This window comes from Chrysoperla carnea, chromosome 1 (genome assembly GCF_905475395.1).
Source record: "Chrysoperla carnea chromosome 1, inChrCarn1.1, whole genome shotgun sequence".
NCBI classification, from domain to species: Eukaryota; Metazoa; Arthropoda; class Insecta; order Neuroptera; family Chrysopidae; genus Chrysoperla; species Chrysoperla carnea.
The window spans coordinates 82,752,041-82,774,830 of NC_058337.1; the positions used below are offsets into that span (position 1 = coordinate 82,752,041).

A 22,790-nucleotide genomic window follows, 5' to 3' on the forward strand; every position below is an offset into this window, starting at 1 on the left:
ATATTTGCAAGCATTGAAAATCCAAACTTTCTATATAGGGTATTTCAACAATTAACTCAGCCAATTCTTTTTTTTCACTTGTTTTGATTAAAATCGAACAATCTATTATTTTCAATATAAGTATCAATTGTAAATTACAAGGCAACGCGATGTTTCAAGTCGAATACCCTGTATATTAAATTATTAATATATATTGCATATTATCATGTTTATATATTCTATTTATGATGATATTATTTTTATGGTATTTATAAATAAACTAACTATTACTTAATGGAAAATATCCTGATTTCACTATACATATACATATTATGTGATCAAACACACATTAATATAAATAAATATTGTACACTGCAATTCAATAAAAATGATCAGATTGTTTTTCTATGCACTACATTCTGGAGTCAATTCTTTTGGTAATCAACAATTCTTTTAAGTGCTTTGTATATGCGGGTGTACTCGGCTAGAATTTTTGTAATGGATTTTCCACAACACAACTGGTGTAATTAGCCAAAAAGTTTGCCAAAAGTGGTTATACCACTTGTGCATTCTCCAAGTGTAAATTTTTAGGAGATGAAAGCATCTAGTTCTGTTAATCATATTGTCATTGAATTTTTCTTTTTAGAGATAGTATTGTGAACTAAATTCCAACATTTCTCATTCATCAGAATTTTGTGGAGTTCGAAGCATTATCGCTTAGTATCGGATAACATACTTACATACATATAATTCCTTCATTTGATCTATAATGGTAAATAGCTCGCTTTGTAGTGAACCAATAAAAAAACAACTTAAACAAAAATTGTAGAGTTTGATGGGGGACGTCATGTTCTGACATCAGATTGGACCTAGTCCTTCGGGTTGCTTTAATAACTAATTAAGATTCTAAATGGTAAGATATAAAATAACACTTTAAATTAGAAAGTTGATAAAAAAAATAACAATTTTAGTTTTTATTTAATATTTTTTTGAAAAACGTTAGCTTTCGGAGGAAATGTGACTTAAAAATATGTCATTATTGCATTTCATAGAAAGAAAATAATTTAATCTCAATTTTCAATAGCAAGAAAATTTTTTCTGGATACAATTTCGGATTCTTGAGCAAAATTTTTCTTCGAAATTTCGGTGTGAAATTTATAAACCGGATACAGAGTATAGTTTTTAATTGCACACCTAGAATTTACTTGCATTTTTCGAAATTTTACTACTCCACATTTGGATCAATTTTATGAGACGTAATTGTACATTTATAGTTTTCCGTATTATTGTTTTAAAATATAAACAAAAACCGAAAACTCATATTATTTAGTCTAGATAGAATTGCACTTTATATAGAAATGAGAAAATAATAAATAATTTCTATTTCTTTTAAAAAAATCATGGAAATATAATGCAATTTGAACTTTTATAAATCACTTTTATGAGTAAGACACATGTATGAGTAAGAATAAAAGCGCATACACATACACAACCATAAAAATAATTTTAACACATTTTATAAACAACAGCAGGTTGTTTTAATTCTATCTATATTTGTTTTTTTGTTTTTTTATAAAACATCACATATTTGTACAATGTGCTTAAAAAGTATATTCTGTAATAGGGATGGTTAAATCGACTCTAACTTGAGTCAATAATTGATCTTTTGATACAAATAATCGAATTATTAGGATCGAATTGAGTCCGTCTTGAATCGGTTAGAAACGACTCTTATTCCATGATTTTTAACTTAACCTGTAACCAACTGAACAGCTTAAGCAGATGGAATAGTTCGGTAGTTAACAACACAACCTTGTCCTTTAGCATTAAGCGATTGCATTTAACAAAAGACCAAACAAGATTAGATAGGGAAATACCTTTCTTGTGAAACTATTTCTAGCTCAGCGTAAAATGCTCTTTGGACTATTTTGATCAAAATCTCTCACGGTTACAAACTTTTTTAAGTAGTAGTTTTCGAACTACGGACGACCAAAGCCACGAATATATTATAGTTTTAGTATATGACTAGGAAAATGGATTTCTGTGGAACTTTTTCAAACCGACCTCAAAATGTTCTTCAGATCGATCTGATCAAAAACTCTCACGGCCACAGAACTTCTGAACGAATATATATATTATATATATAGTACCTATATGACTAGCAAAATGGTTGAATGCCAGTCTAACTGATTCCCCCCCCCCCCCCCCCAACTATCAATAACCATTTTTAAAAAATCAAATAAATCACGCACTTTGTATCAGGAAATTAAAAATACGCGTGACTCAACGATACTCATGAACTATATTTTGAGAAGGAGGTAGCATTTTTGGTCTATTATTTGGTAGAATGTATTTTACATCGCCAACCCAACTTCCAACTAATTTGATTATACTTATAGAGAAACTAAAAATAACCTTCTTTCCTTTTTAATCGGCTATCAAAAAGTATTTTTGATTCATAACAAGCAAGTAGTCACATTTTCCTATAAAATTCTTAAAATTTGATAACTTAACAAAATTGACATTATTATGATAGCGGTAATTAAATTGATAAACTTTTTAAACACACTGTATTAAAGATATGCAGGCTGAATGGAATATTAGAAAAATGCTTAAACTCATTAACACGTTGAAAAAAACGTGACAACCGGACTTTTCATTTGAATCATGTGAAATGGCATGACGTCAACTATGTATAAACGACCTACGATTATATACTTTTATTAAACATATCAATAGTGTTATATGTACAAAAACGTATGTGTATTTTAAGTTCATGCGGATTGTAATGTAATAAACATACTATAATACCGACTTATATGCATCTCTTACAAGTAATATATGCGGAAGAGAGATGAAAATATATATACGTTTGTGTATGATTAATACTTTCAAATGTCACGTGTTTATTAGCGTGTTTATCGCAATGAGACCAGTCTAGTGTAAGTGCCAAACGAAGTTAGGCGTGATTTTAATAATATGGTTATTATTTTAATAGATTTTTCGATGTTTTTTTCATCGTAATATCCGATTTATCATCCTTGAGGATCAAATTACATTCAAAATATTTGATATTTTGTGTTACCGTATCGAAAGTTAAGTGTTATAATATTAGCGAAGTCAATAATATTTATTACACATTGTTACCAACCTATATCAACAATTATATGCAATTTTTATTAACATAGTCTGTGGTTAAGGTTTCTTTACAGTGTAAAACTGAAAACTGCAAGAAAAGTGTGCAATTTTCTTTATTGTGTGTTTATATAATAATTTGTTTTTGATAATGTTCAATTATACGAACTACATTCAAATTATATATTTTGTTGTTAAGTAAATTATTGTTAAGTGTAGTTTTTGAGAACTTTTACGAGCTAAATAAAAATAAAAATGAATACTACGCAAAGTTATTGGGAAGATATTTCAAATATGCAACCGGTAAAATTTGAAAGGTAAATATGTATACGAGTATATAGGTTATTTTTAAGTTTAGTTAAACTTTTTGCCGCAAGTGAAATTTTTCGCATGAACATCTTTTTTTTGTATTATCTTATGCAAACACTGCATTATTCTAGATTTTTGTGATTCTTTCTTCGATTCCGTACCAACGAAACAGTTCGTTTTCTTCTTGCCGTAAAAAGCTTATAAAAGAGGGACAATTTAAATCAAATTTAAAAGAATTAATTTTTAAAGGCCAAGATTTTGCTCAAATTGAAACTATGCTAATTTCAAATAAACCATCAAGTAAGTTGGTCCTCTGGTTAGTGTTTTCTACATGGTATTTTGAGTTACTTGGAAGTGAATGGCAATTAAAACTTGCAACACTTAAACTTTTAAGATTTTATATCTGACATCGTGAAGAGTTTGGGAAATTAATTTAAATTAGTTAATAACGCGTTTAGATAGGTATTTGAAAAAATTAAAATCTCAATTCCTCAAAAACCGCTTATTTATGAGATATATAGTTGACAGATATTTTATTTCTGAACATATAATTCTCAGTTTATAGACAATATGCTTAAAAAAAACAAGTGAAAACAAACAATTGACTGAGTTAATTGTTGAAATACCATGCATAGTCAGTGTTGATTTATTTATCACATTACACATACAAACATGTGACACATACATAACTCCGCCTAATTGGCGCCCTCACGGGTAAACAGTGATGTTTACGAAAAAATGTTTCAAACAAAGGTTGTTTAATTTTTGATAAGGAACATTTTTTACGTTTAAACTTTTGTTCTGCCTCTAACGGTTTACAAGATGGGTCCTACGGACCCAAGACCCAATTGATGCTCATTTACGAACTTGACCTCACTTTTTACGTCTTGAGTACGCTGTAAAAATTTCAGCTCGATATCTTTTTTCGTTTTTGAGTTATCGTGTCCACAGACGGACGGACAACCGGAAATGGACTAATTAGGTGATTTTATGAACACCTATGACAAAATTTTTTTCCTAGCATCATTATTTTTAAGCGTTACAAACTTGGGACTAAACTTAATATACTATGTATATTTCATATATACATGGTATAACAACAAAATTGTGGGTGAAGAGTCAATTCATTCTATTAAAAATAAAATTAGCGTTGTCATTAAAAAAATTAGGCTCAATTTTTTTTTATTCTTTAAAATTTGTGACCTTGATACATAATGTAAATTTAATATTTCCAAATAAAATTGAAACATTGAATTGTTGCTAATTAAACGTATAAATTAAATTAGACAATTGCTTGATGACCTTGGCAATACGACTAAGAACGTTTTTATTTGTAGTCACCAGTCACCAATTTGCCTTATTCACGTGTCATGACATTAATTAAAATTACATTGTTGTAATTCAAACGGTAAATTATTACAACTTTCAGAGCTTTAAGATATTTAGGCCCCCTTGAGTACCTACTCCAATAAATTTACATTTAAATGGGCGATTTTGAAGTGTTGTTCTTGCTACAAAGTAGCACTTCAAATTTTTTTCCCAGTCTGATTCAAGCAAACATGTACTTTAAAAATTGTGTTAAGCATTTTTCTTTGATTTTCTTTCGAAATTCTTTCCACGAAAATTAATGTAAAAGTGAATGTTGTTATCGCAATTTAAGTGATAAAACATAACGATATTTAGAACTTTGCAATATGCTCTATTGCTATTGCGATAGATACCATCAAATTTCACTTTTATTTTTCCTCCATGTATTTCAAGATCGAATACAAATAGCGCCGAAGTTCTTCTTGATCATTGAGATTTTCATAATCAAAACTTTTGCAGATAGGAAAAATGATAATTACTATTAATATAACCAGCCAAGTGGTGGAGAGGGGTAAGATGTTTGAGTTTTTGAATGTGTCTACTAAGCCTACAAATCTTAAAATCTCGATGGTAAGTTTAAGCTAGTGGTAGCAGCTGCCCGGGTGGAACGTATGTCATAAGCTCTAATGTAAGACTTTAAAAAGCAATAGTGACTTAGAAGGAATTATTTAATGGTTTTCAAAAATGTGGTAAAGGAGACTATTCATTGTTTTTTGCTCCTCCTCATTCTGGCAACGTTCATAGTTTTCGCGATGCCAAGAAAAGTAGTTCAAGTGCTCAGCATGCTTGTCTCTAACAGAGATTCCTGTAATGCGGCTCCTATTTTACGTACAGAGGCCCTTTGAAGGGAGATAATATTTTCTCCTTTGATTGTACTCTGACCATGTCGGGCTTACAGTACCACAAGTACGTTCCTTTCCCCACTTAATATTAGCCTCACTTTGAATAATAGTTTCATTCAGGAGTAGCTTGTAGTTCGTAAATTTTACACCTGGATGTATTTATTTAATTACATCCTTCAATCTACATCTTTGATTACACCACTCCTTTTTAACTCCTAAGGAATCCCTCGACTTTAAAGCTTGGTTCTTCATAGGGGGTATAGATTTATACTCCCTTTCCCTAGAAAAATTATAAAAAACTTTCAATATGCCCTAGATAAATAAGAGAAAACAAAGGTTAATTTTTGGAAAACATAACAACCTTTGTTTAGCACCCAAATTCTTTGTTAGCATTAAAAACTGCTTTGACCTTGTAAACACCTTATTGATCGCCCGTAAATATAGGTGTAAAAATTTTAATGATATTAATAAATCAACAATACCTACGCATGTTTATTAGCTCCAGCAATAATTGTCTGAGTAAAATTAACCTGTGCAGCACATTTATATTTAATGTAATAAAGTATCCATTTTGAGGTGTACCTGTTTATATGTGACTGCATTGGTTCGTTCATTCGTTGTTTGTATTTATGCTGAGTTTTATATGCAAATAGCCTTGATAAGAATGCAGTTGAACAGGCTTTGAGTCCATTCAAGTGAGGAATATTTCGTTAATGAAATACATATACATGTGTAAATACACATATACGCGCTCTCGATTTGTTAATATTATAATTGATAAGTAGTTGTTGGGATTACGCAGTCTAGTCATACAAAAAGTAACCACTCTAACCTTTTTCGGATCAGCTTATTCGAATAAAGCAAAACGTTAACATAGCCGGACAAAGCTAATCGAAATATTCAACCCAGCTTTAAAAGAAGGTCAAACGATGTGGAATCGTTAGCTGATATTGAATATTTCAATTAAAAGGTTTGATAAATATGTTTCCCATAGCTTAAGTAAAAAAGAAAGTAAAAAAAGCTTAAGTGAAAATAATCTGCATGCCACTGGAACTACCAGCGATTGGTATTCTACTCGCCAAAGTAGTAACAGAAAAAGTAGAGTCCATCTCTCCAATCGCCTGGATCTCTTCTGTACACTTCTAGAAACAAGTACATACCAAGAGAATAAAAAGAAAAAAATTCCCAAGAAGTTGAAAGGCAGAAAATTCGAATTTCACCGGTTTATTCAAGATCAAGAGACTCCAGACCTTTCTTAAAGGTCGAGTCCGTCTGTCCAATCACCTAGATCTCTTCTGTACACTTCGAGAAACAAGAAAATACCAAGAAAAGCAGAAAAAACATTCACATTAATCAGTTGATGACACTCTACACCTGTTATTATAGGTCGGGTCCAACTGTACAATTACCAAGGCTTCTTTTGTACACTTCGGAGAAAAAGTACATACCAAGAAAATTAGAAGAAAACAAAATTGACCTAAAAAAGAAACTTTAATTTCCCTAAGCTACTTCGACTGGTAGCTTCAGGGGCACATCATCTGCACAGATTTTATTACACATGTAATATAATGTGCACTAAATTTGACATTTTCTTTTGTTTTTTTTTTTTTTTTTTTGAACCCCATACATAGCAATTATTTGAATCGTCCTGCTAATTTGACGATTGGTTTTGTTTTACATGTAAACATAATTTGTCATGATGATTTTCATGAAGGGCAATTTTTTGAGAAAACTTTTGACTGTTAATCCTTTTAATTGGAATGTTCGATACCACTTTACTCATTGATTGATCTACTTTTAAAGCTTGTTGGATACTTCGGCTAACGTTATCCGGCTATCTTGACACTTTATTTTATTTGTAGTATTAAATCCTAACGTTTTAATTAAGATGTCAATACCCAAGGACCATTTTACTTTTAAGTAAAGAAACACAGGAAAAGTTGTTCGGCTAACTAGGCATAGGTCTATGACACAAACAAACGGTGCAGCCTCGTGGTATAAAGTAAAATTATATTGAATGCTAAAGCATATACACAAATTTACGTGTATTTTCCTACTGATACTTACCAATAGGTGATTTGTAATTAATTAAAAATTTTCCATACTTGTGTATGGTCAAACCAATTCGGAGATTGCGAACAACTGGTGCTTATTTTTAGCAACATGTTTAGGGAGCCAGATTTTGGTAAGTAGTTAGGAATAGCACTGCCTAAAATCAGTTTGATGAGCAGTTTGTTTCCCTCTGCTAAAATTTTATATGAAGTAAAAAATATTAAAAATCATTCATCAAATAGTTAAATTATTTGGATTGATATTAAATTTATTTGCAACCTGTACTCTCTTTCAGCAAAATATAGGTCTACAGTCATGAGTATAATCTAGAGCTGTAAACCGTATGTACCGAATTCTGAGTAACGGGTACGCCATTTAGTATCGAGAACTAAAACGCTACTCACAAATTTATTGCTTTATTCGCATTTTTCGTCACTCTAAATTTTTATTTAGAATATAGATATACACTTTGACCTCTACAGTTGAGCTATAATTGACATAAAATCTTACCAATTGAAAAATAACGAGTAACGTAACGAACGATTGTAACAGGTACTGATTATCTAACGTAACGAAACGAATACATACGCGTATGCAAATTATCGTTACTTTTACAGCACTAGTACAATCATTATAGTAATGAAATATTTTATTAGTTTTTTGCGAAGTTTTTATATTATATGACCTTTGAATATGAACTTTTACATGCTAATTAAAATAATGGCCATTTAATAAAAAAAGTCACGTTTCTATATCAAAATGATTCGAGTTTGTATTATGTCCGCTATAATACTAGACAATTTTTATTGGCTATACACGTTGTATTAAGGTAGTATGAGCGCCTTTAAACTTTATATAAAAGCTTTAGGTATAACGTTTCTAATCCCTCCAACCCTTAGTACAAAGTGGCAAGGGGTGATACAATTTTTTATCAATTCCGAAACTAGAAAGTGTAATTTTTCAAATGAGATATTGGTGTTCCAAATTCGATGATTTTCGGCAGAGAAACAGCTCAATACTTGTGAGTGAGTAATTGTGCAAATATTTGGAAAGTTAATATTGTAACATTTCGCGGTAAAACAGTGGTTTCTATTGTATCGAACCTGGGGAAAAACGTTATAATACAGTCTTTGCTGAACATAATTCCATGACGTTCCATGTGTGATGGATTTTTTCATCATAACGTGCAGTATGTTATGTGATATTTTTTTATACAGGGTGTCCCAAAGTATGGAAACCCTCAATTAATTTGACTATGATATCTCCTTGCCTTTATTTGCCAGGATTGTCCCTCTTGCCTTAGAGTTTTTGTCCCTCTTGCCTTTGAAATAAAAAATTGAACTTGGAATTACTTTGAAGGTAATGATTTAGGTCATATTTGGACGTCAAATATTCCGACCTTTCCAAATCGGATAAAAAATAGGGGTTACATTTTAAAAATCGACCTTTGGTTCGCTGTAGCTTTAAGGTTTTGTACTAGGACACCATTGAATTCCCCGTCGAAAAAATATGTCGGATATGGTGTAATGCAGGGGTTATCATTGCAAAAATAACTTTGACCTTGGAATGACCTTGAAGCTCATGGTCAAGATCATATTTTTGCTTTTCAATCTCTGAAATAAAAAGTGGGAGTTCCCATTAGCAAAATCAAATTTTGAGTCGCTGTAGATTTGAGACTATGCTCAAGATCAAATTAAAGATCATCTTTTGATTTACCGTCAACAATTATGTTGGATATGGTTTTTTATTTTTATTTTCTGCAAACTCTGCGAGATCTCCGGGAGTTTTTATTCGTTTGGGACACCATGTATTTTTGTAACAAAGTGTCATGGTTATTTTCGAATTACGTGATGTGGTTGTTTTAAAAGAATCATAACGCGTTGTGGGTGGTTTTTCGCTAAGTGAGCATTTTTGGTCTTTGATCCAAACATTTGTGTAACACTTTTTTTGTTGTAATAAATTGTTTATGTGCTCGAATTTGATAATTTCTATGTGTTCTCACTTACATTTACATTTATTAAGATCTCAATTGATGTATTGGAAAATTACCAAACGGGGCTTGACTCTTTTATTATTATGTTTTATGAAATTCAAGAAATCTATTAATTCACTCCAACCGGCTGTTATTTAATGAGATTCAATTTATTTGGAACTAACTATAAATAAATTTGGATGCTGTGGATTTGTTATTTATTATTAAATCATATAATAAATATGATGATGAATCAGTTTTATGTGTGAACGCTTTTAATTTTCACGCTTCTATCTCACTCTCAGCTTTTCCTTGTATAACACTAAAATATATCTTTATATCATCACATGTTCTGTGTATACTTTCACCTATATAGGTGTTAATAGTACGGGAGATACCGTAACTTCTTTCTCTCGGAATTTTATACCAAATAAATTTGATTTTTAATAGTTGTTAAATAATCAGCTGATGCATCTGCGGTGAAACTCTAGGCAACAGCCTGTGAGATGTTGCCTAGAGTTATTAAGTTGGTTTTGAATATTTTCATGCGGTACCAAAATTCACTGAAAATATTTTCATATTTCATATAATTTTTTTCAAAAAATAGTAAATATATATGTCGGTCACTTACATGAACCATGTTCAAAATTTTTGAATATAAAGTCTTTTTTACCGCATACAATTTATGCAGTTGAAGAGGTTTACTTAAAGTAATAAAAAACCGTCAGTCGTATTTTTATTCGTTCTCTCGTTAAAAATACAACCGACCATTTACAAAAGAAACATTTTAATATAGAGAACATGGATGCTCCATTCGAGAGCTACAGGCATAAGAAATTTAGCATACCATGTCAAATTACTGTCGAATCTGTTGGATTTTCATAAAATTGTTTTGAACAGAAGTTGTTGGTATATTTAGGAGAAACATTTTGTTATTTAAAGTCTTGCTTTATCGTTAACGGTTTGTTACATTTGGATCTAGTTTTCCTCTTTTTTTTACGTGATTGCTGGACGCAAAGGAGTGGTAATTAGTATATCAGTCTATGTATGTATGTATTTGTGCCTTTGCAGCACTTTGGAGACCAAATGCGTTGACTGATTTTGATGATTCGTACGTCAATCGATTTGTCTCAATCCTCCAAGTGTTAAGTGTTGAGAAAGACATGGCAGTGATGAATAATTCAATATGGCGACAACCAGAAATAATGAAAAAAAAAGTAGTTAAACCCTGTTAAGTAGATGAATCGATTGACGTAAAAATCATTCAAATTGACCCGCGCGTTTGGTTTTTAGAGCACCTCAAAGGACCAAATATACATGCATACGCTGAAAATGAAAGACGGCGAACTTTGTTAAGTGGGATAACATTGATAGGTATCCTATCAATGGTATCCTATAAGTCCTGAAAAATAAATGGTGTAAAATTAAAAAAATCAAAAAATCAGTCTGCGTTTAATAAAAACTGAAAAGAAGAAAAACTAGTCCGGTTTAAAGAGCCCCGGCTGCTAAAATCGATATGTCAACTACTGAACTTGTTTTTTTCTTTTCAGTTTTTATTTAAAGCAGTCGGGATTTTTTATTTTGTTTTTAAATTACTTTTTTCTTTCAACATTGTTATGAGTTTTAGTCGCTGAATTGCCTAAGAGAAATGATACGCTGCCTTCTGTACTATAAATATGTACGTGCTTGTTTATCATTTTCTCTCTTTGTCTCACACAAAATTCACATGTTTTGTAGCGTGTTTCACATTTTATTTTGTGTATGTTTTTATTGTTTATTTGTATGTGGTGATATTTTAATTTTTGTTTCTATAGTATTTTTATTATTGGTATGTTTTATACGTACAAACGTATGTTGTCTAGAAATAAATTGTCACGTGTAATTCATGAGGTGGGCATTTTAAATATATACATAATATATAATGTATACATATTTATAGCCTGTATACATTGTATACAGTATGTAAATCAAAACATTAATAAATTGTCAGTACATAGTTGGTGTGATACTGAAGTCGTGTTTGTGCGACCCCTGTAGTCCACACGACTAACTTCCCAGAGGGGGAAGAAAAAACATTAAAAAAAAGGTCTTGTTAGCCTTCATAGATTATTCTTCGAACGTGTACTGCAGCTTATGCTGGAACGATCATTATCTCCATAGATAAATGATGTCTTTTATCCACTTTTAAGATTCTGTTTATTCAGTCAGTTCAACTAATTCTGCTGAAAACTCTGCCAGTTCTTAAATACACGATTACGCATCGAATAAGCCCAGTCACGTGTTAATGTCATAACTGGTTCGCGAGATAATCGAAATACGAACATACGCACATACGTACACACACTCACACACAGACATCACATTGAAAAGGTTTGATTCGGGTATTGCAGCCTTGAAAACGTGGAAATATGTAAAATTAGAGATTTTCTAAATCGGCTCCATTACATTAACATCCTCTGGGAAGTTTAAAACTTCCCATAAAAAATAAATGCCATCTAGCGGATCTTTTTTTAATCTTCAGAGGAAAAACGCCTGGATTTATTAATTATTGTATGCCCGAATTTAATGATAATATGATAATGTTTAAAATTTGTCTTATGTAATGTAGTTAGTTAAAAATTTTTATTAGTATTATTTAAAAAATATAATGCTTTAAGGATGTATGAGCATGACAACAATGTTTGATTTAAAGGCTCAAAATTTGTTTGTAGGTAGTCTTTTACTCAAAGAATATGTGGTTAAAATTTCAGCTTAGTTAACCGTGCAAATTTTTAAGAAAAATCGAGCTGAAATTTTTACAGCGTACTCAGGACGTAAAAAGTGAGGTCAAGTTCGTAAATGAGCATCATAGGTCAATTGGGTCTTGAGTCCGTAGGTCCGTTGAAACATTTTTTCGTAAACATCACTGTTTACCCGTGAGGGCGCCAATTAGGCGGAAATTTTATAATATGTACTATACTTGATTATCAGTTATGTATGTGTCACATGTTTGTATGTGTAATGTGATGAAGAAATCAACACTGACTATGCATGGTATTTCAACAATTAACTTAGTCAATTGTTTGTTTTCACTTGTTAATTGATATTTTTAATTTTAACTTCACGTTTTATATTTACGTGATAACTTTACCTTTTATATTTATACTTACAGTATTCGTACATACGAGCCTGGGTAATTTATCTATGTTGCATATTTACGAATTCGACCTTACTCCTACGCACGCTATACAAATTTCAGCTTGATATCTTTATAGTGCTGCGGTACACTATTAAAAAACTATTTGCAAAAAAACCATTACAAAAAGAAACTCACCAAAATATTTTTTACTTTGAGCACGAATAACTTTTTTTTTATATCACATATCACTCGTAGCGTGTACTTTAACTTAAATGGGTTTGAAGTTAATATGCAGGCAAGTCCAACGACACCAAACTCATCAAATTTTTTAAATAAAACGGAAGATATTAGCCATAACGCAAAAAGTCATTTTCCAAGATGGCGGTGAAAGGGTTAATTTCCCGAATATGCAAAATCAGATTTCTCCAAACAACCCTCTATTAAATGAATAAATAAAAAACTCTAGTGTCACAAACTTTTGGGTCACTCCTCTTCGATTAACGTAACGGCACTGGAATATAGGAAATTTTGACATATGTAAGTATTCGTGAGAAACGTTTAATGAAAAATTGCGTTCATTCAGCTCAGTCTCATTTAGAGTTTTCAAATATATAATTCTTGAAAAAACACGAGTGTGTTCAACAGAGTGCTTAAAAAACTCGTAAAAAGCTTTATGTGAGTCACCTTGTATTTTATAAGTTAATATCTAAGTATAAAGGTACTAAACGCATTTATACACACGAGTGAAGGTCATTTTACACGTTTCTGTGCATACTTTGTAGGTCGTGTATGCACTTGTACTTGTAGGTGTGTTTTGTATGTATATGTGAATTTTGTATCTGGCGGCTACAGTTGATCAATTTTCATAATAATAATAAATAATATTTAATTAAAACTAGGACATCTGTATAAATTTGTGCTAGGTCATTTTATTCGTTTAATTTTCCGTGGTTTGGTTTTAGGTTAAAATGGGAAATTTTAGAAATCATCTATAATATATATATTTCTTGTGTGTGTGTGTATGTGACTGAATTCCTCCTAGACGGCTGGACCGATTTTGATGAAATTTTTTGTGTGAGTTCAAGGGGATTCGAGAATGGTTTAGATTTACCATTCGGTCCACTACAACTGTTTTTGAGGGCTCCGTACCAAAAAAATGAAATTTCATTAAATGGTGGGAGCGCATATAAATCATATCACATTATGTATACTATGTGTACTATGTATTTTTAATAGTATTCAGGTATTGTCAATAGACATTTATTAGAGCCATATGCGAGCGCAGCGAGCTCTACTATCAAAGGTCAGGCCAAAGGTCGAAGGTCAGGCCACTCCAATAAATAGGAGTTAAATTGGGGTTTAGCGGGATGGGTTTAGCGGACAGGCTAAACGTAGTATAGGTATTCATGAATTGGAGTTACGTTTTTACGGGACAACGTCCGTCGGGGCCGCTAGTGTCTATATATAAATGTTATGTTTGTTTATGCATTGCTAATGGACTCAATAAGTTCTGCAACGATTGAGCTCAAATTTTTACATGATATACAACTTGCTTCGAGGGTGATTTTATGTATATTTAACTCTCAGGGGGTAGAAGAATGGGAGGGGGGTGGAAATGGAAATGAAATTTTGTATATGGAAATCCCATGAAATAATTTTACAAATACAGATCAACGTTTGCTAAAATGTCATATTATTAGGTTTTCTTTCAATTTCATTCAGCATTATGTAAAAATGTTTATTAATCGAAAATCTAAAACTATATTTTATTGTTGTACCAAAAATTTGAAATAATGGTTATAAAGCTTTATATGTAAAGTTCGAATCGACAGAAAAAGTCGAGGGCAAACCCATAATGATAGAAACTTGTGTTTTTTAACAGGTTTCTAAAGGAAATATAGTATAAAAGATTTTTTGAGCCTAAGTGGCCGAGCGGTCTAAGGCATTAGTTATAGACCGTTAGTTTACTTAGACTTAGGTTGCGGGTTCGAATCCAGGCAGCGGCAGTGTGAACAATTATAATTAATGGGAGTGCAGAATTGATCACATTGTCGTCGCTTGGATAAGAACGTAGTAACCGACTCCACCCACATCAAAAATGTAATTGTAAATATAATTTGTAATTAAATAAATAAAGATTCAAAAATAATGATGTGGGTGGCCTCTGTTATAGGCGTATATGTCAGAGAAACGGAGGTTAAACCCCATTATTTTTCCATTATTTAGTATAAAAGATTTTCTTATACAAATTTAAATATCATAGAATGAATATTTGATACAGAACCACTAGTAGTTAAGGTTCTATAAAATATCTTCAAAATTTTTTTTTTCCTCTCATGGACACACATGTTCATCCTATTGATATTTTAAGTATCAAGATTGGTATCCAATTTCTGTTCGTACAAATAAATATAATTAATCCAAAAACGAAAATCAAGTCACTCCGATTGTTAAAATACAATATCTGCACGTCTAGTGTAGTGGTTGGAAAATTTTGCGACAAAACAAAATTTTGGTATAAGCGTCAACATAATTAGGCCATTTTCGTTTGTCCGTCCGTCTGTCTGTCTGTTCGCACGATAACTCAAAAATGACATAAATTGTCTAGCCGAAATTTTCTAGCGTTCAGGATGTAAAAAACTTCGAGTTCGTATTGCTCAATTAAGTAAGGCATCTTTTAAACTGTTACAGATAGATAGAACAAAAATTTAAATTTGTTATCTAAAATTTAACAATTATTGTTTTATACATTTTTTCGTAAATTTGTTTGTTTTGAAAGATAAAGAGTTGAAAATTTGGAGGTAGTTTCAAACAGTAATAGTCTACAGTACACAGAGTGTATATAGTTTCGTAAAACTTACGAAACTTTGAAATTGGGGCGTTTTCAATGTAGAGAAGACGGGAAATATGTCAATTAAACGATTTTTTAAAAGAATATGAACAACCGTTGTTTTTCTTGAATGCAAGATATATGAATATAATAAAAGAGAATAATAGTGGCCTATAAAGATATTGGGCCGTTTTGTGCGATCTCCATCCCCAACATGTCGGAAAAACGGGGGTATGAAAATTTACGAACAACCGGCTAATTTTTACATAATTGTTTAATAAATATAAGCAAAATTAAATGTTCAAACTAGCCTACATATTTCATGAGCCGTTTTCTCAGAAGTACGCCTTAAACATGTCAGTTTAATGGCTATATGTTTTATTATGCTAACGCCCCAATTTCCAAAGTTTTCGTAAATAAAAATGTTGTAGGTTACACTGAAATGAAGCCATTCACGAAGTTTAATGAGTGTGTTAGTCACGAAATCATACCCCCCCCCTCTGTACTGTAGACTATAAGTCTATTGATCCTTATTTTATACGAAGCATATCCAATAATATTAAGGAGGTTAAAGAGACCAATTTTCGAGGGGAAATTTATTTTATAAATTCGTCTCAAAGCCAATTTATATCACAAGGCGGTCATTTTATAATACATGACTCTTTTTGTTTTATTAAACTTATCCTATTTATAAAAATAATACAAACACTGATATTTAACACTCTCTATATAGGGTATTTCAACGATTAACTCTATTAATTGTTTATTTTTACTTGTTTTTATAATAAAATTTCTCAAATAATATAAACATATGATATGTATATGTATAAAAAACTATGTCAAAGTACCTTCCAAGGCTGTTCATTCAGTGAATTATTATACTTCTCCATACAAAAAAAAAAATGTGCAACTACTTATCAAGCATATATGTAATGTACAAGGCAATTAGATTATTCAACTGATCTATGACTGACGGACTGATTTGTATTGAGTTATTTATACAATATAATATATGTATTAAATGTAGGGTGGTTTAGTGAAAGAAGAGTGCCGGGGGTTTTGTTTGTTGGCTAACTAATTATTTACTTACCAAAGAGCACGTGATTTTTATCATGTGTTTGTGAATATGATGTATTTAATATTTATTAAATTCTTTTTTATTATTTTATTAATAGATCATGTGAGAGAATACTTTTATGTTTAATATATTATAAATACAAGGTGTGGTATTTAAAGAGTTTATTTCACGGGTAGAACAAAATGGTAAAAGAAAAGTACCATCTAACAAATGTGGGAACATCCTTTATTTATGACTCTTTCTTGGATAGTAGAAAAGTTTAAAGTGCTTCCAAGACTTTGAAGCAATCATTTTACTTATTTGAATTTACTTTAATTCTACTCTGTAATTTGTATATCTACCGAGAGATTTATTGAAAAGTTTATCCAAAAATGAATTGGAATATTAAAAAACGATAAAACAGGAGTCTTCTTATTTTCAGCGGTCTTGTTTTATGTACCTAGGGACGCTTCTTGGTCAAACGGGGGCAAATTTAATTTTTTTAGATTGAACTAAATATACAGTGTGTTCATTTCAAATGTATCCACCCTTAATAACTCTTGACCTGATGTGACCATTGTTTTGAGTGAAAACACGTCGAAAAGCCACAAAAAAAAAAAAAAAAATCAAAATCTGCAGTGAACGGACGTTAGCAGACAATTCGAAAATGAAAATGTCTAAAAAAATGCAATTTTACGGTTTTCTTCCGAAATTTTTGAATAAATTTTATTCTAATGAATAGTATTATCCGTTTTCACAGTTAAAATCATTGCCTAGCATGATTGGTACTGTGATAAACAATTAAATTGCATATAAAAATTTCATGTACAATATTTAGAAAATACGCTGAAAAGCCTAGGTCGGTTTCGTGAAACTCAATGGGCCTCGAAAACTGGCTCAGAGGTCGAAGCACTTAGGATACAAGGCCGCAAACAAATTATAGGTGTGAGTATGCATATATGGTTGGGATATGTTGTATTCTTTGCCCTCTTCCACGCATAGTCGGGTTGGTACGGGCCTGTTTAGTACGGATTAGTTACATAGTGACTTACGAGAAATCAGTTTTTTATTGTTAATTATATTTTCCGGAAACAACTAATTTATTAAATTTGAATACGATTATTTGCGGCCACGTTATCCCACACTTTTATTCATTGCTTATCAGCGACGAAAATAAAAATATTGATTATAGTTTTTTAGACAATAAACAACCGTCTACATTTATTTTTAGTTTAACCTTTTTATAATAATCAAATTCACGTGAGACCTAAAAAATATTTTGGAATGTCCTTGTATATTAAATTACATAGTGACGTCTGGCTACCACAATAGTGATAGGATCACGTTGTTGATCACCAGATCAAATAATGATTGTCGATCCGTGTTTTCATTAAACGCATATTTGTCTAAATGTCATCAATTATTGTGAAATGGTTTTGCATTTATTTGCTTTAGTTCAAATAATCTCAAATTCGACATGTAGGTACGCGGAAGCAAATTTCTTCGACGTTTTTATGGTTTTACTTCGGTACAGAGTTTCTAAATTGGCGTAGAAGGTTGAAAATCGGTATATATATAGGTTGAATTTGTATCAAGGATGTGCCTTGGTTAACTTTCCAGCACATCACCCCCATTTTTATTTGAAAATTAGTAACCAAGTTCAGTTAGTGGCAAGGATGTATCTTTTGTGGTTGTTAAATCCCTAACTCCCTTTTTTATACTCCAAAATGTTTTCGTGGTTTTGAAGACTTTTCACGTCTAACTAGATCCTTTAAATTGAGCTAAAGGGTTGAAAATTGGTTTGTAAGTTTAGTGTCAAGGATGTGCTCTTGGCGATTGAAACTTCTCCACTTCTCAACCCCTTTTTAAAACACAAAATCATGATTTTGCAAAACGTTTCTTATTTTTGGCAAAAATATTGCCTTACAGTAAAAAATTAAATGAGGGGGAAATATCACTTTACCGAAAGTGTCACAACCAGTGAAGGAAGAAGTCAATATTTTCCTGTTTAAAAATAGTTTTTCATCTCTCAAATATGCAGCACACATTATGCCTATATTTTTTGTGGGCCCCTCAATATTAAAATTTCATACATTTTCGATTGGTAGCAACTTATTCAACGCGAAAAATTACCTTGCGTCTTTACAAAATAAAATCCTTTTTCAACCCTTTTTCCTCTTTAAATCCTTATGTCTATCGTTTTATACTACCAAGTACTATCTTACAATGTATTCAGTAAACAAGAGAGAGTCGATAAAATAGGGAAGCGAGAAAATCAACATAGCTGTCATCATTTTTCATTTTACTCTCTTATTATTATTATTCAGGAAGTGCGAGCAAGGTACTAACTTTCAGTAAAAGTCTTGATTTTTAATACGATGTAGTTTAAATACGTTTACATGAATTTCAAAAGTGTTAGGAGGCTATCTGATTATTTAAATAATCGTGTATCTAACGGCTATCTAAAGTTAACGCTGTCTTTAGCTACTTTTCATTAAAAAAAGCTTCTAGAACGTCAGATAAAAAACCAAATAAACGCATTTTTGATCCCCAGAAAATCTGAGAAAAGCTCAAAAAACTTAAATAATATTCTGTTCACGCTAATCATCTTCTCAAAATTATCTTAAGACCTATTTAATATTTTCCTATGACAAAAAGGATAATAAACGGGATATATTTTGATAATTTTCACTCAGATTTTACCGTAGAAAATGAAAAAAAAGACCTTAATAGCATTCTATAGATGAAAGAATTAAATATCGGTTAAACAATAAACTCAAAAATGTCGGTTTCACTATGTAATATTTTTTTAAAGTAAAATACAGCTCATGTTACTGGCTGATAATGTAGCATTCTATAGGCAAAATAATTTTTTATTTGTTTATTAGGGAAGTAAAAAATGACGAATTAAAAATATAATTTTTTCTGTTTAAAATAATATTGTGTTATGATTTACAACTCAGACCAAAAATATTGACTAAGAAATGTTTTCTTGATTGACTAGTGACAAGAAAAATTTCCTTTCACAAGAAACTTTTCTATTTTATTTTAACTTTTTTATTTTAATATTCTTTAGTTTTCATTTTAATATTCTTGAACCAAGAAAACAATTTTTGCTGTGTTTATATGAATTTGCAATTTTTCTAACGTTTAAAATTTTATTTCTAATGATTTTTTATTTTTTTGTTTTAGTAGTAATTCAAATGATGAACCTCCGAGGCTGAAAGATGAACCGAACAGTTTATACCGATTTTGTGATGGGTATGTATAATATTTGAAAATTTGTTGACGTTATCCAGTACTACTGAAGTAAATTATTAAATAATCTTTATCGATTACTGATATTTATATATGTAATTTTGTTTTATTTCCAGTAATTTAAATTTTGCAACTGTGGCTTGCAGTGAAGATGATTCGGAGTATGGTAATTTCCATAAAAAAAATAAAGTGTCAAGGGTGAGTCTTTTGGGAATTTTTTTTGCTTTAATATTTTTGGCATTAATGGTCCTTAAAGCTTGGCATTATTAGTTCTTAAAAGATTGATTCATTACATGGGTATTATACAAGCTCATATTGAGTATCACGGATCCCAATTACAGTTCATTTTAAATTTTGAATCTAATTCCTGATTCAGTACAAAATTAAAGTTGGTCCTTAATGCCATCAGAAAGAACGTAAAATATAGTTGAGTTGAGTATTAATAAAAAACTTTAGAAACAAGAAATAGGATACAAGAAGCTTAGCATTTTTTGTTCATTAATTAATTGGAAAGTAATTTTTTGAGCTATTCGAATATTCCCTGACTTTATGTGAAGCTTGTATAATTTTTAATTCTTATCCATTCAAAAATGCTTTGCTTTCGAATAAAATTAGAGACTATAGTCACATTTTCAATGGCTTTTGAACCAACCCATTTCTTTTAATCCATTGCGTTATGATATGCATTTCGACTGAAAAGGAAGCATTTTTGAACCTGTTTGTCCTGATGATTTTTTGTCTTTTTTATGGGTACTATCTCCTTTCAAAGCATGTACATCTTTTTGGGATACCTTATATAATTCAAATCCTTTTTTACTCCCTAAACATATGCAAAGTAACCAGATGAAGTGATTAAATAATTAACTGCTTATTTCTATATGTTTTGTGTTACATAACTTCGAAAATAATATATTAATGGTTTAGATTACACGCTTCACGTATTTCGTCAAGAGATGGGAAACTTACGTGTTTCATTTTTACACTTGCGTGACGTGAAGAAAATTGTGTGTGTTATATAATCAATTATATACAACGCAGAAAATTCAATGTGTTATGTAAATATTTTTGTTGACAGTGAAATTTGAAACAATAATATACAGTGATTGGAATAAGTTCGACATTCCATGAAATACTTTCAAACGGTTCAAGATAATGGCTGAAATTCAAGACTACTATAGTACGCATTTCGACATAATCGTTCATACTGTATTTGTAGGGGTGGGAGTGGAGGTCAAAGTATAATATTTTAAATGCAACGGGGAGGGGGGGGGTTGAGTGATGACTTATTTGAAAAAATTTTGCAAAATATATACAACGGATTTTGTAAAAATTCTCTACGACTATCAATAACATGTCGAAATGACGAATTTTGGAACCGCTGTCTTTGTCATGACACACACATATGGATCTCCCTCCCCACACACACAAACATGCGATTTTTTTTTGTTGCGGATTTGATGATTTATGTCATATCCACGTAATTTTTGACTCTAAACTCTTTTGGTGTGCCTGCGTGCATCTTTACTTTATAATCATCGTTAGTTCGCGAAAATGGTCCATCGTAGGTCGCACCGATTATTGCAAAATCCATTGTACTCGTCTTGAAAAGCTTTTTTAAATTGAGCCATCCTCCGTTACTCAATCCCTCGTTTTAAAAAATGTATTTCTCACACCCTATGGGAGTTGCCTTATGAACAATCCTTTATCTTTAACCGCTCAAAGTAATTGAAGGGTTTCCGAAGTTTTTCCCATTACTGTAGGTATATAACAGATTATACAGATGGTGTGCTCTAATAGTATGCTATTATGCTATAAGTATACGTATATATATATATATATATATATATATATATATATAAGGAAAATTATATTGGGTAGTTTTCCATGGGTAGTTTTTCAAATAGAATTAGGGTCCGTAGAAAATATTCATCATTTAAATTACATAATTACAGGATTGTGTACTTATAATTAACTATGTTAATAATTAAAACATTAATATTACAAAGGCCATTTTGATTTTGTACATTTTAATTTGAGCGCCTCAACTTCTAAATAATATATATATGAGTGAAGAAAGTATAATTTTCAACTTCTTATAAGAAATAGAATTGAAGATTTAATCGTAGCTTGAATGTCGAATTTATGCAAATACATTCAAAATCCCAAAAAGTTGCAGGTTGAGTTTCATTATACCATGTATATGAAATATACCAAGGTATACTAAGTTTAGTCCCAAGTTTGTAACGCTTAAAAATATTGATGCTATGAAAAAGATTTTGGTATCGGTGTTCATTAAATCACCTAATTAGTCCATTTCCGGTGGTCTGCCTGTCTGTTGGTCGTATGCCCGTCTGTCATCACGATACCTCAAAAACGAAAAGACATGTCAAACTGAAATTTTTATAACGTGCTTAGGACGTAAAAAGTCATTTCAAGTTCGTAAATGAGCAACATAGGTCAATTGGGTCTTAGGACCGTAAGACCCATCTTGTAAACCGTTAGAGATAGAACAAAAGTTTAAAAGTAAAAAATGTTTATTATAAAAAATAAACAACTTTTGTTTAAACATTTTTTCGTAAACATCACTGTTTACCCGTAAGAGCGCAAATTGTATAGTATGTATTAAAAGGGAATATCAGTTATATATGTGTGACATGTATGTATGTGTAATGTGACAGAGTAATCAACACTTTCTATACATGATATTTCAACAATTAACTCAGTTAATTTTTTGTTTTCACTTGTTTTAATTTGTGTTTAAAAGTTAGTATATTTTTTATTTCAAGATATTATTGCCAAAGGTATTTGTGGTATCACGTAATCTAAATGCAAAGTAAAATTGCGTTCGTAACTCAGTATATTAAGGTTTG

General features: G+C 30.9%; 1 protein-coding gene across 2 annotated transcripts in view; it reads left to right on the forward strand.

Annotated features, from left to right (window-relative positions):
- Positions 1–2,935: 2,935 nt before the first annotated feature.
- The window catches only part of LOC123306187 (transcription factor cwo), a 75,490-nt gene continuing 55,635 nt past the window's right edge, over positions 2,936–22,790 (forward strand). Inside the window, exons 1-3 of one of the 2 annotated variants that reach the window (XM_044888086.1) lie at positions 2,936–3,431; positions 19,858–19,923; positions 20,037–20,118. In XM_044888086.1, the coding sequence (XP_044744021.1) occupies positions 3,370–3,431; positions 19,858–19,923; positions 20,037–20,118 (210 nt within the window). In that variant the 5' untranslated portion in view covers positions 2,936–3,369. Of the gene's footprint in view, positions 3,432–19,854; positions 19,924–20,036; positions 20,119–22,790 lie in introns of both variants that reach the window. The other variant, XM_044888085.1, reaches the window with a different exon arrangement.